The 17,215-nt window shown below is 41.9% G+C and overlaps 1 protein-coding gene across 2 annotated transcripts in view; it reads left to right on the top strand.

Annotated features, from left to right (window-relative positions):
- The window catches only part of SHROOM3 (shroom family member 3), a 351,019-nt gene extending 340,914 nt beyond the window's left edge, over window positions 1–10,105 (top strand). For both annotated transcript variants that reach the window (XM_023222578.2, XM_023222579.1), the window contains 2 exons: window positions 1,217–1,489; window positions 9,126–10,105. In XM_023222578.2, coding sequence (XP_023078346.1) covers window positions 1,217–1,489; window positions 9,126–9,494 — 642 coding nt within the window. In that variant the 3' untranslated portion in view covers window positions 9,495–10,105. The remainder of the gene's footprint in view (window positions 1–1,216; window positions 1,490–9,125) is intronic.
- Window positions 10,106–17,215: the final 7,110 nt, after the last annotated feature.

Raw genomic sequence — 17,215 nt, 5'->3', positions numbered from 1 at the left:
TAATTTCTGTTTTGCAAAAGAAGCAGTAGACACTTAATATAAATGAATTCAAACTAGAAGCCACTAAGACATTTACTTCCTTCAGTTAAATATATTGGGTATTTGCCTCACTGTTTTATAAGTATGAAAAAAAGTGATTAAGGTGTCAAATTGCAGAGCTCTGGTAACTGGAGACAGGGGAGGTAGAACAAGGACTTGACTTTCTGATAAAGGTCTTGGTGTCAATTTCTAATGATTATACATGGGTGGCCCCTAAAGTGAGGCTGACTTGAGTTCACGGCAGCCCTACCTGATGGTACGTGTGCACCATTAAGCCATCTTAGTTTCCTCCCTTGTTATAGGTAGATAAAACAGTATCTTCTATAAGATTGCTGGGAAGACTAAGTAACATAATCAATGTAGAGTTTCTCCATATGTATGGCACATATCAACTGCTCTACAAATGGTAGCTACAGTTAATATTCAACTCAACTCTAAGACCTTAGGCGAATCCCTTAATTCCTCTGACCCTTGGCCTCTGTATTTGTAAAATAAGAGTACTGTTTACCTGCCTACTTACCCATGGTATTGTCATGAGGATCAAATGAGAACATGTCTTAAAAGGACTTTTAAAAATGAGTAGTTGGCCAGGCATGGTGGCTTACGCCTATAATCCCAGCACTTTGAGAAGCCAAGGTGGGTGGATCACTTGAGGTCAGGAGTTCAAGACCAGCCTGGCCAACATTATGAAACCTGTCTCTACTAAAAATACACAAATTAGCCAGGCATGGTGGCCGGCGCCTGTAATCCCAGCTATTTGGGAGGCTAAGGCAGGAGAATTGCTTGAATCCAGGAGGCAGAGGTTGCAGTGAGCCAAGATTGTACCATTGCACTCCAGTCTGGGTGACAAGAGCAAAACTCCATCTCAAAAAAAAAAAAAAAAAAAAAAGTTAAGAAACCAGTTAGAAGGCAAAGCTATATATAGCATGACACAAGGGAGAACATTACAAGGTTGTGTGTAATCAAGTGTTGGCATATGAGGTTTAGAGAAAAGCAATGGTAGACCCTTAGGGAAAGAAGGCTATTATGGCATAATGTTGGGGGACACTCCATATAGAGGAGGGGGAGGGTATTCAGCTAAGCCTTGAAGATGACAGAAGGCGGCTGGGGGAGGTGACTCCTGCTTCCACTGGCACCTCCTGTTGGCTGATCTTTGTGGTCTCATCTGTCATTTCAGGCTGAGCTCATTGGAAGCCTCACCCACAAGCTGGAGACCCTCCAGGAGGCGAAGGGGAGCCTGCTCATGGACATCAAGCTCAACAACGCCCTGGGAGAAGAGGTGGAGGCTCTGATCAGCGAGCTCTGCAAGCCCAATGAGTTTGACAAGTATAGGATGTTCATAGGGGATTTGGACAAGGTGGTCAACCTGCTGCTCTCCCTCTCAGGGCGTCTAGCCCGTGTTGAGAATGTCCTTAGCGGCCTTGGTGAAGATGCCAGTAATGAAGAAAGGGTAGGTGGCCTCGTGATGCAGTTCAACAGGTTCTCCCTTAGAGCCTACATACATAGAGAGGTGCCATTAGATGCCATCCTTTCTCTCAGGAAGGTTTGGGGCAGGGAGAGAATACATATATAGGTAACCAAGAAACAGAAAAGGCATTTTTCTGTGTCAAGATATAATGCTGGCTGGGCGTGGTGGCTTATACCTGTAATTCCAGCATTTTGGGAGCCCAAGGCAGCCCTAGCCAACATGGTGAACCAACATGGTGAAACCCCATCTCTACCAAAAATTAAAAAATTAGCCAGGCATCGTGGTGCATGCTTGTCATCCCAGCTACTCGGGAGGCTGAGGCAGGAGAATCACTTGAACCTGGGAGGCAGAGGTTGCAGTAAGCCAAGATTGCACCACTGCACTCCAGCCTGGGCGACCACCTGGAAAAAAAAAAAAAAATGTAATGCTGACACTTAAGGTTCACGGAATTCTTGGGAAAGTAAAAACCACAGGCACCAGACTTTCTTTCCTCCCAACTGTCTTCCTTCCTTTCTTTCAAAAAAAGATAAAAACATGATGAGTACATTGAAACAGGGAGGGGGCAGCAACACAGGCTCAAGGCTCCAAGGCATCTTACAGGAGGGGCCACAGGCACTCAATGAGGCGGCACTGGGGTGTCTCCACTGCACACCCTCCTTGAAGGAAGGGTACACGGGGACAGGTAACAGTGCTGACCCCGCTGGAGACAGTTCACCAAGACCTTCCACCTGTCAGGCACTGTGAGCTTATGTGCAGTCTCATGGAATCCTCACAACAGCCCAGTGAGGGAGCTAGGATAGGAGTCCTACTGCAGACCCCAAGTTGTATCACTACATTGAACAGAATTCCAGAGCTACAGAGCATTCTTCGTCTACTCATCTGTACAGCAAATAGTTAATGGAGGTCTCGTGTGTGTCACTTAGTGGTCTAGGCACAACTGGGATACATTTGTGAGCAAAGCAGACAGATCCTACCCTCCTGATACTGAACAACAAACAGTAGACACAATTATCTTATATATATGTGCACACTGTGTGTGTGTGTGTACATACATGCTAGAAGATGGAAAGTACTCCAGCCATGAAGGAGGGGCTCCTTTTCTTGTCTATGCTACCATCTTTTTCTTTTTTTGTTGTTTTTGAGACGGAGTCTCACTCTGTCACCCAGGCTTGAGTGCGGTGGCGCAGTCTAAGCTCACTACAACCTCTGGCTCCCGGGTTCATGCCATTGTCATGTCTCAGCCTCCCAAGTAGCTAATATTACAGGCACGCACCACCATGCCCAGCTAATTTTTGTATTTTTAGTAGAGATGGGGTTTTGCATATTGGCCAGGCTTGAGCTCCTGACCTCAGGTGATCCACCCGCCTTGGCCTCGCAAAGTGCTGGGATTGCAGGCATGAGCCACCGCGTCCAGCCTACCATACCATCTTTCTTTTTCATTGCTCTCGTGGATTCTCCAATAGTTTCTAATATATTGCATTAAAAGGAAAGATGTCCTTTTTCAAATAGATTTTAAAAGGATTAGAAAAAGTCTGGATCCTAATCATTTAGGAAAGTGACTCAGCATTTAGGAACTCTGCAGCACCACTCTCAGCATCTACCTCATGTCAGTGTGCTGAGTCAGCTTCCTTATCTAGAAATTGTCTGATACTACCTAACTCAGAAGTGTGTCCTTTCCTCCTTTCTTCCACTCAACAAACAGCTAACAGTAGCCTGTCAAATACAAGGTGCTGTGTCTGCTGGGGACAAATGCTGACTAAGACACCGGCCCTGCTCTCCAGGAACTCACAAGTTATGTAGGAAAGCAGTATGCAGGAGCAATTGTGTGCTGGTGCTGAGCATAGTGAGAAACAGCCACCAAACACTTCTCAGTTGGGGGAGTGTAAGGCAGGAAGGACTTCACACACTGGCACATGAATACAGTTTAGAAGAACCTCTTAATTCTAAGAGGACTGAGAGGGGAAGGGCCTTACCATTTAGAAGAAATACCATGGATAAAGTCAAGAAAGAGATGCCATATTTAAGAATTGATTTGCATGTAGTTTGGTATGTCTAGAACATACAGTGATTGCTTTGTTGGTTTGTTTTTAAAAATAGTGAGCTAAGGCTGGGCGCAGTGGCTAACACCGGTAATCCCAGCACTTTGGGAGGCCAAGGCGGGCAGATCACGAGGTCAGGAGTTTGAGACCAGTCTGGCCAACATGGCAAAACCCTGTCTGTACTAAAAATACAAAAATTAGCCGGGTGTGGTAGCGTGTGCCTGTAATCCCAGCTACTTAGGAGGCTGAGGCAGGAGAATTGCTTGAACCTGGGAAGCGGAGGTTGCAGTGAGCCAAAATCACACCACTGCACTCCAGCCTAGATGACAGAGCAAGACAGTCTCTGGAAAAAAAAAAAAAAGTGAGCTATAGGAATATTAGAAACTGACAGAAAGTACATGGCTCCATCAAAAGGGATGAAGAAGAAAGTTCAAAGAAGGTGTGGGAAGGATTAAGGGGGAAACCAGGAAAGGGTAATGAGGGCTCCTCCCCTTGTCTCTCACCCAGAGCTAGCATCAGCAGCAAAGCCATTATTGGCCTCTTTCTGAAGGAGCAAGGGCCCTGATGGGAACCATAGCTGTAGCTGCCCTACAGCACTGAGGCCCTGGTGAAAGAATGCAACTGCCACTAACTCGAAGCCTGGCACAGAGGCAGCCAGGGATACATGCCACAATTGCTTTTTGCACTCTCCAGTCTCTTTTCCATCACTCCCCGTGGTCAAATCCAGACAGCAAGGGAGCCCAGTGGATGCAACCCCTAGAGTTCAGATTCCCTCAGCACAGGGCAGAGGAGAGCGGACCTGGAGAGGCAGACACAATATCCAGCACGGAAAATCATCACAAAGACCTTACCGCAGTCATAGCCTAGACTTTAGACTTCAGCCTGTAGGTCGGTCGGGAAGAGTCATGAACTAACTTCATGACTTAGTCAGCCTGGGGAAGGGCAAGATTGATGTTAAAATAACAGTTGGGAGGCCCATTGTAATAGTCTAGACAAGGAGGGTTTATGCTATTGATGTACACAATTGTCCTGGGGATAGAGAAGAGGGAATAAATTAGAGAATGAATTTGGATTAGCAAGGGGCATGTTAGATGAGGGGAAGGGTAGAGCAGAAAATAATTCCAAGTTTCCTATTGGGCCACCTGGATGAATGCTCTAGATAACTGAGATAAGAAAGACTAGAGAAGTTTCTAGTTAGGGCAAGATGAATTGTTCTAGAACCGAATTAAATTCAACACTTACATGCACGCCTCCACTCTTAAATACAAGTAAGTTTGCTCACCTGAAAAATACTACAGCAGTATTGTTTTTTATCATGATTGGTCTTTGTTAAGAAACTAAAACTATAAGTAGAAATGAGAAAAGGAAGAAAAATAGTTACCCAATGAGGAGTAGTGAAGACCAGAATTGGGGACGAGTATCTACAAGGCTTCAGCTGAATCTCTTAAAAAATTTAATCTGAAGCAAATATGAAAAAAGTGTTCATATTAAGATTTGGCATCATTAATGATAGGTATACAGAGTGATGGGCATTCTCTATACATTACTGATGTCTAAAATATTTTATATTTTTTTTAAGGTAGGTGATGAAAAAATTCTCAATTTTTTAACTTATATCTCTATGGTACTTTGAAAGGCACCTTCATTCAAATTCAGTCCCTCGGGGTTTTTTTTTTTTTTTTTTTAAGGTATGTTTTTCTGCTTAGGGAAAGGAAACTTATGCCAATAAGCCTTAATTCTTCACTTTTCCCCCAGGCATTATTATGTAAGATGTGACAGGCTAGTTTAGGGAGATTTAGGGCAAAGACACATGAGCCTTTGATAACTCTACATAAGCTATTTATACTGAGGTATACTTAAGTGATCTTATTTCTTGATTTATTTTCATCTTAATTTTCTACAATCACTTTTTAAAAATTTCAGTAGGTTTTGGGGGAACAGGTGGTGTTTTGTTACATTGATAAATTCTTAGTGGTGATTTCTGCGATTTTGGTGCACCCATCACCCAAGCAGTGTACACTGTACCTGATGTATAGTCTTTTATCCCTCACCCACCTCCCACCCTTCCCACTGAGTCCCCAAAGTCCTTTGTACCCTTCTTATGCCTTTGCATCCTCAATAGCTTAGCCCACTGAAAACTGAGAACATACAATGTTTGGTTTTCCATTCCCGAGTCACTTCATTTAGAATAGTGGTCTCCAACTCCATCCAGGTTGCTGCAAATGCCATTATTTTGTTCCTTTTTATGGCTGAGTAATATTCCATGGGGTGTGTGTGTGTGTGTGTGTGTGTGTGTGTGTAAACCATAATGTGGTACCACCTTACTCCTGTAAGAATGGCCATAATAAAAAAATAATACATGTCAGCATGGATGTGGTGAAAAGTGAACACTTTTACACTGCTGGTGGGAATGTAAATGAGTACAACCTCTATGGAAAACAGTATGGAGATTCCTTAAAGAACTAAAAGTACACCTACCATTTGATCCAGCAATCCCACTACTGGGTATCTATCCAGACGAAAGAAGTAATTATATGGAAAACACACTTGCACACCCATGTTTATAGCAGTACAATATGCAACTGCAAAAAAAGGAACCAGCCCAAATGCCCATCAATTAACAAGTGAATAAAGAAAATAAAGTATATACACATATATAAATGTATATATACACATATATATGTATATATACACATATATAAATGTATATATACACATATATACACATACTATATATACACACACACACATATAAACACATACCACACTTTCTTTACCCACTTGCTAATTGATGGGCATTTGGGCCGGTTCCCTTTTTTGCAGTTGCAAATTGTGCTACTATAAACATGGGTGTGCAAGTGTGTTTTCCATATAATTACTTCTTTCGTCTGGATAGATACCCAGTAGTGGGATTGCTGGATCAAATGGTAGGTGTACTTTTAGTTCTTTAAGGAATCTCCATACTGTTTTCCATAGTGGTTGTGCCAGATTACATTCCCACCAGCAGTGTAAAAGTGTTCGCTTTTCACCACCTCCATGCCGACATGTATTTCTGATTATGGCCATTCTTGTAGGAGTAAGGTGGTATCGCATTGTGGTTTTGATTTGCATTTCCCTGATAGAGATGTTGAGCAGTTTTTCACATGTTTGTTGACCATTTGTCCATCTTCTTTTGAGAATTGTCTATTAATGTCCTTTGCCCACTTTTTGATGGGATTTTTTCTTGCTGATTTATTTGTAGATTCTGGATATTAGTATTCTGTTGGACACACAGCTTGCAAAGATTTTCTCCCACTCTGTAGGCTGTCTGTTTACTCTGCTGTATTTTGCTGTGCAAAAGCTCTTTAGTTTAATTAAGTCCCATCTATTTATCTTTGTTTTTGTTGCATTCCCTTTTGGATTCTTAGTCATGAACTCTTTGCCTAAGCCAATGTCTAGAAGTGTTTTTTCTGATGTTATCTTCTAGAATTTTTATGGTTTTAGGTCTTAGATTTAAGTCCTTGATCCATCTTGAGTAGAGTTTTGTTTAAGGTGAGAGATGAGGATCTACTTTCATTCATCTACATGTGGCTTACCAATTATTCCAGCACCATTTGTTGAATAGGGTGTCCTTTCTTCCCTTTGTTTTTGTTTGCTTTGTCGAAGATCAGTTGTCTGTTAAGTATTTGGCTATATTTCTGAGTTCTCTATTCTGTTCCATTGGTCTATATGCCTGTTTTTACACTAATACCATGCTGTTTTGGTGACTATAGCCTTGTAGCATAGTTTGAAGTTGGGTAATGTGATGCCTCCAGATTTGTTCTTTTTGCTTAGTCTTGCTTTGGCTACGTGGGCTCTTTTTTGGTTCCATATGAATTTTAGGATTGTTTTTTCTAGTTCTTTGAAGAATGATGGTGGTATTTTGACGGGAATTGCATTGAATTTGCAGATTGCTTTTGACAGTATGGTCATTTTCACAATATTGCTTCTACCCATCCATGAGCACACGGTATGTTTCCATTTGTGTGTGTCATCTATGATTTCTTTCAGCAGTGTTTTATAGTTTTCCTTGCAGAGGTCTTTAACCTCCTTGATTAGGTATATTTCTAAGTATTTTATTTTTTTGCAGCTATTGTAAAAGTGGATGGGTTGAGTTCTTGATTTTATTCTCAGCTCGGTCGCTGTTGGTATATAGCAGTGCTACTTATTTGTGTACGTTGATTTTGTATCCTGAGACTTTACTGAATTCATTTATTAGATGTAGGAGCTTTTTGGATGGTCTTTAGGGTTTTCTAGGTATAGGATCCTATCATTGGCAAACAGCAACAGTTTGACTTCCTCTTTACCAATTTGGATGCCGTTTCTTTCTCTTGCCTGAGTGCTCTGGCTAGAACTTTTAGTACAGTGTTGAATAGCAGTGGTGAAAGTGAGCATCCTTGTCTTGTTCCAGTTCTCAGGGGGAGTGCTTTCAACTTTTCCTTGTTCAGTATAACGTTGGCTGGGGGGTTGCCTCCTTAATTACTTTGCCTAAAATGTCTGAATGGTTAAATATAAATTTTTTTGAATTTAAAAATGATATTATGTGTCAGCATGTTGGACAGAGAACCACATTAAAGATAACGTATGCTACAATATCACAGAGAAGCATAAGAAACTCTTAAGAGTATGACATTGCCATCATTGTTCAACAGAATTTCTCTCATTTTGGATTCAGAGGCCTGCAAAAGAGAACTGAAAAAATGGAAACTGACTTCTTTAGAGATGGGAAATATGATGATCTCATTGTTATTATGAATTAGGGAGAGGTTCTCAAACTTGAGCCCCAAAGGAATCATCTGGAAGCCTTGTTAAAACAGGTTACTGGGCCTCACCTCCAGAGTTTTTTATTCAGGAGGTGGAAGAGGGCCTGAATCCTTGCATTTCTAACAATTTCCCAGGTGATGCCACTGCTGCTGGTCCAGCAACCACACCTTGAGAACCACCATATTAGTGTATATACTCAAATTACCTTGATTTTTTTTTTTTTTTTTTTGGAGACAGAGTCTCACTCTGTCACCCAGGCTGGAGTGCAGTGACATAATCTCGGCTCACTGCAACCTCCGCCTCCTGGGTTCAAGCAATTCTCATGCCTCAGCCTCTCGAGTAGCTGGTACTACAGGTATGCACCACCATGCCTGGCTGATTTTTGTATTTTTAGTATAGACGGGGTTTCACCTTGTTGGCCAGGCTGGTTTTGAACTCCTGGCCTCAAGTGATTCACCCGTCGCAGCCTCCCAAAGTGCTGTAATTTGAGGCGTGAACCACCATGCCCAGCTGATTATTGGTTTTTTAAGTCAAGAATCCGAAAGCAGTTTTATCCCCAATTTAATGTAACACCTCTCAAACTGAAGCTACCCTATGATGTTACAAACTAGAGAATGCTGTAATATGTAATATAAGGATAATAAGCTGATTTTCAAAAAGTTAGCCTCCTTACTTAGGAGTGACAATAGATTAGAGCTTAGATATTTCCCAGTCCTGTCAGAGGTGTCCTTGCAGGGAGTCTGGCTCTTTTCTCCTTTTCCCTGGCCCTCATTGATCTGTCTGATTTTCCCTGGCAGAGCTCTCTCTACGAGAAAAGGAAGATCCTGGCTGGTCAGCATGAGGACGCCCGGGAGCTGAAGGAGAACCTGGATCGCAGGGAGCGGATAGTGCTGGGCATCCTGGCCAATTACCTTTCAGAGGAGCAGCTCCAGGACTACCAGCACTTCGTGAAAATGAAGTCCACGCTCCTCATCGAGCAGCGGAAACTGGACGACAAGATCAAACTGGGTCAGGAGCAGGTCAAGTGTCTGCTGGAGAGCCTGCCCTCAGATTTCATTCCCAAGGCTGGGGCCCTGGCTCTGCCCCCAAACCTCACGAGTGAGCCCACTCCTGCTGGGGGCTGTACTTTCAGTGGTGTTTTCCCAACATTAACCTCTCCACTTTAACCTCTTCTAAAATACCCAACCAAAAGATCACTGTTTCTCTCAACACTATTTAATCTGAAAAATGTTTCAGTACAAACCACCGTTTGAACTATCTGGGTTATTGGTGTCTGTTCTGGATGAAAGGAAAAAAATTCTCTTCAGGAGGAAGCCTTTTTCCTTCTTGCCCTTCCTGATTGATCTTCTGAGAGCTCGAATGCTGCTGGACACGTACCCCTTTCTATTATTACTTTGTAGTAGAAAGAAAGTTAATGAAACTGAGAACTGATTGGAGGGTGTTTGATCATTTAGTTTTTAACAGGCTGAGGCAACATGGATCAGTGTGTGTCCCCCTCAGGAATGTATCCACAGTGGCCTTCCTTGCTGGTGGGCAGTGTATCCTGATGGCAGGGTACAAGTACCATTAATGAAGGGTCTGCAACATAAAGCCTTAAAAAGACACACACTAAGAAAACTGTAAAATCTTGAACATTGTTATTTATATTTTTTAAAATGGAAAAGATCATTATGTTTGTTGTGCTAACCACTTATTTGATTCTGTTTTGTGGTGGACGTAGACGATTACGTTTGAGCTTTGTATTTTGTGAAAACCTTAATGAAATGAATTCCAAAGACAGTCACGTTGAGCGTGAAGACTTTTTTTTTTAACATTCCTGTCTTTTTTTTTACAAACACGAGCAGGCATTCTGCACTTCCACTGGACCGAGTATGGGGGAGTCCTGTTCCCCTGCTCTTTTCCTGTATCACACCTTCCCCAGGAGGAAGGCCTCATGCACTGCGGTTATTGCATCATTTCCTAGTGCTTCATGTCATTATCACTGGTGGGGAAACAAAGCTAAATTTTATTAAGAAAGACAACAACTCCCAGACCTATATCATAGGAGGAGGACATCCAGAATCCAACAAAATTCAAAACGGAACCCACGCTGTTCTCCTGAACAAGATTTGGGCTAAACACGGCCTGTTTATTGAGACTGTTTTAATGATGCTTTAAAAAAAAAAAAAAGTTTTCTAAAATGTCAAACCTGTCAACCACACTTTGATTAAAAACTCCCTCCTTACCTCTGAAGACTGATTTTGCTTTATGGTGTTTCAATAATAACATTTCAGAGGTTACTCTGTAACTCCAGTTGTAAGCCTATAAAAACGAAGTGGAAGGCCGAGGAGTTATGGACTGGCAGCCAGGCTATGTTTACAGCTACTGGAGATAGCAGTAGCCTAATACTTTGAGCAGATGGTACATCCCAGGCTGTGCTGTAGGTAGATCTGTTATTTCACATTTGATCTGTGGCTGGTGGCCACCTTTGTTGATCTGGGTTTACGAGTTTCTTAGTAGCCAGTGTTAGAAAATTGGGGGAGTAAAATTTTGCAGTAAAAAAAAAATGACAAGGGAACCAAATGTCCCTTCTCCCCTTAGTACATTTTAATTACTTAATGAAGTTTTATCTCCTAGGTAAGAATATCAAAATTATAGTTTGGGTCTTTGGTAGAGGTGTGTTTTGATTAACTTATAAAGAACTGGCCACCCAGAAGTTTCCTTTGCATAGTCAACCAAAGCTATGGCTTTGTTCTTTGGAGCTTATATACTGCGTGACTCCATTGATACAAATAAGACAGCACCTTGGTTTCCCAGGGGTGTTTTCATTCAGAGGTCCTGTCTCCCAGGGAAGCAGTAGAACCAGTGACAGCATTCAATAGCTACACTGCATGGTCATCAGTCTTAGGCCAACATGGGCCTGAAATTAACTCCATCAGTAACTACCTGCGTGTCTTGCTGATACTGAATGAGCCCTCACAAGCCAAGCCAGGTAGAAGCCAGCCAGCAAACACCTACAGCTATTCTTAGTGAAATTGCTCAGAGGAATCCAGGGGGCTCCCAGTTCCCAACACTCTTCAAGATTACCATTTTTCACAATTTGACTGGGGAACATTTTACATATTCAGTCTTTCTCAATAACTTCTATTTATTTTCTTGAGAAAGGGTCTTACTCTGTTGCCCAGGCTGGAGTGCAGTGGTGTGATCACAGCTCATTGCAGTCTCAACCTCTGAGGCTCAAGCCATCCTCCTATCTCAGCCTTCCGAGTAGCTGGGACCACAGGTGTGCACCACTATGCCTTGCTAATTTTTTGATTTTTTGTAGAGACAGGGGTCTCACTATGTTGCCCAGGCTGGTTTCAAACTCCTGGGCTCAAGGGATCCTACCACTTTGGCCCCAGAAGTGCTGGGATTACAGGCATGAGCCACTGCACCCGCCACTTTTCTAATTTATAGACATAAAAGTAATTGACTCCCACAGCACAGTAACAGGCAATGCTGCTTGGCATGCCACAAACATCAGAAAGCTTGTGACACTCCTAGGATTGCATCCATTCTTTCATTACATGGAAACATTGTTCTGTTATGTGAAATGGGTAAGGCACCAAGTGAGACTTTGAAATACAATTTTTAGGTGAATGTGATATTTATTGTAGTAGGACTTGACCTCTGTGCTTTAAAGAAATCACTAACCAAAATTTCAAACTTTCATTTTAAATGCGTTTAGCTAGAAATCTATGTATTTATCCCTTTCCTATTTTGCATTCTTCTCCCACTATTTTTAAAATGTCATTTACAGTAGAAACCATCCTTCTTTCTCACAACAGTATCCTTTGCCAAGACCATGAAAACAGTCAGGAGCAAGTTGGTGGTCAGGGTTTCAGAACACGTGTGATGTCGCTGAGAATGTTTGTTCACAGTCAATCATTATCTCTGTGGATGTGATCATTTTGGAGATATACTTCTGGTCAGAAGTCAGGTGAGATAATCTTGCAATACTCCAAATGCAGATACTCTAGCCACCTGCAAGGTTCCAGGAAAGGACAATGTCCTGTGGGAAAATCAGGAGGCCTCCACTTCCTGGGCCACTTGAGAAGTTCCTGGGCATGTCACTACATGTTGGTTGACTCAGCCATTTCTCATGCTGTTTTGTTTCTTGCGGTGGCCACTTAACCCCAAAAAATGAAGGGAGGATCCACAGCGAAAGTGCCTGAGTTTCTCTACGAGACGAGACGGTGTCAAAACCAAACATCTTTTCCTTTGCTGTAGGGGAACATTTTAGGGTTTGTTTTGCACAGCTCGTTTCCAGACTAGAAGATTAAGAAGTGTGGGTCCACCCCTAAGAATCAGTGGCTGTCTTTTAAGGTGAGGAGTGTGGGCTTAACTGAGGTCCTTTGAGGGAGCTATAAAGGAGAAACAGCCTGGGACATCCCAGTTTTCCTACTCTTCCACTGTTAATATCTCATCTAAAATAATTCATGAGTTTAAATGGTAAATACATGCTTTAAGCTCTACCTTTAAACTCATATGTTATTCAGGCATCTCTTATTAAGATGGTGGGTCTCTGGATACCCAGGGAAATGTTGGCTTTTTATTCTTACATAGTTCCAAATTTACTTGTCTTCAGTTTAATTGTCCATGGTAGTGCTGGCTTGTTAGGTTGGAGTTATTATTTTACTTTTGGAACAACGGGAGTTTTATTCACCTTACTATTAGAAAAAGGAAGAACTACAGCCAGAAATAACTTCATTTCCTAACAAGGTATAAAAAGTGGTCAGGTGAATGTGAATGTGCTCTTCTACACAGGAATAGATTATTGGAATAAAGTATTTCCTGCTGCCTTAACTCTTTGGGATGCATAGGATAAAATGATAAAGACCATTTTAATATCAGAAAGGGTTGTCTTATTAATTTCTAAATAAAACTTCACATTTCTTAATGGGGACCTCATTCAGAAACTAAATCATGGTTTCTCAAAGTGTGGTCAGGATACGATCTGCATCAGAATCCTTGGAATGCTTGTTAAAAATACCAATTGCTATGACATAACCAAGTCTGCTGGAATCTGCATTTCAGCAAGTTTCCCATGTTATTCTGATGTATTTTAACATTTGAGAGCCACTGCCAATCATCTGTACAGTTCCTACTGTTATGATCACAATAAGACTAACATGAATTTAATAATCTGAATAATTTTTAAAATTTAAATAAAAAACTGAGAAATTGAAATTAATTTAAAAATAAAAATAACCTTAGAAGTTGAAAGTCCTGTCATATTTATTCTATTAGCTATATAATTATAAGTTTATACTGTCTCCACTACTTTTATGTAATAGCCAAGGTTGTGATACAGATTTTGTCCCCTGTTCACTCTTCCCTAGATCTGTTTTAAACAAGTTATGCACTTATTCTGATTTAATTGCACTAATTATTTTTCCTCAAAAGGAATCAGTTTTATCACGCGTTGCCAGTAATTTTAAGTTCTGCCCTGACTGAAATTAATCAACTGGCCTTTTCAGTGGGAACTTTACTGATTCAGTGGGAATCAGATTCCTGTTGCTTCATCACAAATTTTATCCTTCGTATGAATTAGAACCTCTCCTGGTGTGGATTTGACAGTCTAGCTAATGAAACAAGACTGTGTTCATTTCCTTTGAGAAATGAAAGCAGCTGTCACCCAATTTTGAAACTCTAAAATCAAAATTAGGCAAGAAAAAAGTTGTGAATGAAAAAACTGGCTCACTGATTCCTACTTCATTCTATAAATTATTCTCTAAGTGGAAAGGCAGCTGTATTTCTTGCTAAGACATCAGCATTGCTATTGCTTTACAGTAGGCTGAACGGGGGAAATATAATTTATATAAAGAGTTATTAAATTCTGATAAACGAGTGACAATAGGACATAAGGAAATTCCATCTGGTATCCTAGAGTTAAGGAAGAGTACTCAAGGAAAGACAAGCTGAAAAAGAGTCCCAACCCTGAGGTTGAGACTTCCTTGGAGAACTGAACTCGACCCACATAGCAGGGAAGTTAGCTGGTTTGCCCAGGCTGGAACTGCTCTGCAGTCCCTGAGTACATAGGAGACAACCCTCCAGAGTGCAGGCAGGGTCAGTCCACCAGCAATCAACGGCCTGGCTGTGCACAGAGAGTGAGGGCCTGCAGCAGGCGTGATGCATTAGTGGGATCCCTCCAGGTCACAGGTGATCCGCACAGGATCTGCAGAGAGTGAGGAGCCAGTGTCTGCGGAAGGCTTTCTTTCAGGGCTCATGTTTGTAATCCACAGGCCCAGGAGAAGGTTATGGCCAGAATGAGGCTGCAAGGTTCCAAGGCACCACCAATTGTAGGCAGTGGTTGGAGCAGAACTCCATCATATGTCCTCACACCCATACCACTGACCCATCAGGCAGCAGCCACCAACGGCCCCAACAGCGCCCCCTATGGAAAGAGCTTAACATCGTGCTGACTGTAAAGGAGAGATGCTTAAAAGGACCCTGCCCATCACCACAGACACTTGATTGAAGGGTTAATCCGGAGCTGAGAGCCAATAAATTGATAGCTGTCACAGACATATTGTTCTACATATATACCCTGGCATTATCTTCTGATATCACATATAATTTTATAGTTGCTGATTCTGTAAGAACCATTCCTCAGATAATAAAGAAAACAGTGCTTATAAAATGGACAACATATCTCTTGAAGGAGGTGTCACATGGAAAGCAGTTTCTCATTTATGTTTTCTTTAAATGTGCTCCATACACCTATATTACTCCAAGTATCTAAAGGAACAGATTTAGATTCAGGCCAATTTAAGAGCATGTCCAAGGTTTGTTTCTGTTGAGGTCTCCCTCTGCTTAGCTCTGTCTCTGTATACCTCTGTATGTGTCTATGTCTCTCTTGGTGTGTCTCCACATATGTTTTTCTCTCTCCCAACATCTGCAACTGTCATACTTTCCTGCTCATTTATTCCCAAAATGATTCATATTTACACATGAAGTTCAGTGGTGCAAGCATAGCTCACCACAGCCTTGAACTCCCGGGCTCAGGTGATCCTCCTGCTTCAGCCTCCCAAGTAGGTGGGACCACAGGCATGAGCCACCACACCTGGCTAATTTAAAATAGTTTTGGCAGAGATGGGGTCTCCCTATGTTGCTCAGGCTGGTCTCAAACTCCTGAACTGAAGCAGTCCTCCTGCCTCAGCCTCCCAAAGTGCTGGGATTACAGGCGTGAGCCACCATGCCCAGGTGTGTTTTGTTTTTTTTTTTAATTTGAAAGAAAAATTAAGACTCTCACCTCAAGTTAAAAAAAAATCTAAAGATGTTGCAAGATTGTTTATGTGTAAGAATGAATGAGGGCTATTCCTCATCTCTAATTAGAACAAAATATAGGAATTGGCTTTATTTTGTAGTGATAATAATTGATTTGATAAAAAAGGAACAACTCAAAGACAGCTCATGGACACCAGAATGAGAATTGTAAAAGGCCATCTTCCCTCAAAGATTAAAAGAAAAAGAAAAAATAGAATACCTAACCTTGTACACAATGGTTTAGAGCAGATTTATTAAAAGGCAGGAAGGTAGTCTGATGTCCCTTCCAGTGAAAGCAGATAGGCAGAAAAGGAACTTAAGCTTAGGATATGAAGAACAAACAACATCTTCCAAGTTGCCTCAGAAGGTCAACCTCAGTTTGATAATGTATCACTTAATGTGTTTGTTTGTTTTTTGGTTTTTGTTTTGTTTTATTCTTTCGAGACAGAGTGAGCCTGTGCCTTTGGGAGGCCAAGGTGGGTGGATTATTTGAGGTCAGGAGATCAAGACCGGCCTGGCCAACATGCTGAAACCCTGTCTCTGCTAAAAAAAAAAAAAAAAAAAAAAAACACAAAAATTAGCCAGGCATGGTGGTGCACGCCTGTGGTCCCAGCTACTCTGGAGGCCGAGGCAGGAGAATTGCTTGAACCCAGCAGGCGGAGGTTGCAGTGAGATTGCATCACTGCACTTCAGCCTGGGCAACAGAGTGAGACTCTGTCTCAAAAAAAAAAAAAAAAAAGTAAATCCTTCTTGCATATGTCAGTTAAAAGCTAACTAAGGAGTAAAATGTGCTTAGGAAGAGGAAACTAAGAAAATCAATTTACAGTGTGGGGTTAATTAATGTGCCTCTACAGGTAGATGAGAGAGACGCATGTATAGGGAGGGAGGTACAGCAGGAAATCTGTGTGTTCATCATTACTCTGGATGATTAAATATATGCGTTTGCATAGCTAATTGAGAAGATATATGATATGTCTGCTAATAAAAGTACAACTACAGCTCTTCAGATCATACTGATCAGAAATCAGTAGAAAGTACCAAATAAAGACTTCTATCTATAGGAGATTTATGGCATTGAGCAAGATGGCCAACTGGAAGCCCCTGGTGCTCATCTCTCACAATGACAACCAGAACAATGAATAAACAACTACATTTTAACAAAAATAAGTGAGGGAGAGTGCCACAGTGCATCAGAGAAGTAACAGAAACCCCAGTGAGCGGAGAAATTCAGGATGGCCAAAGAGAAAGGAAGGAAATCCTGGGCCTCTACTGTCCTGTCTCCTAACTGGGACTAGCTGGGAACCAGGAAGAACTTCTCCTTATGGTGAGGAGGTAAGAGGACTCCATAAATCCCCATCAGCACCTTGGATATCTACAAACCTCATCACTGGGGTCCCCTGCAGTCTTCACAGGCACTCAGTCCAGCTGGGGGACCTGCCTGGAGTCCACATAGCTGTGCTCCCCAAGAGAAGGAGCGAACACCGTGCTGTGCCCCACAACCCACGTGGCTACTGTGTTATACCACCTTGGAACTGAAACTACAGCTGGAGTGTGTCTTGCTCCAGGGGTGCATAGCCACAGCTCCCTTTCATCCCTGAGG

Source organism: Piliocolobus tephrosceles, chromosome 3 (genome assembly GCF_002776525.5).
Source record: "Piliocolobus tephrosceles isolate RC106 chromosome 3, ASM277652v3, whole genome shotgun sequence".
Classification (NCBI taxonomy): domain Eukaryota; kingdom Metazoa; phylum Chordata; class Mammalia; order Primates; family Cercopithecidae; genus Piliocolobus; species Piliocolobus tephrosceles.
This window is presented reverse-complemented; position numbering and strand designations above follow the sequence as displayed.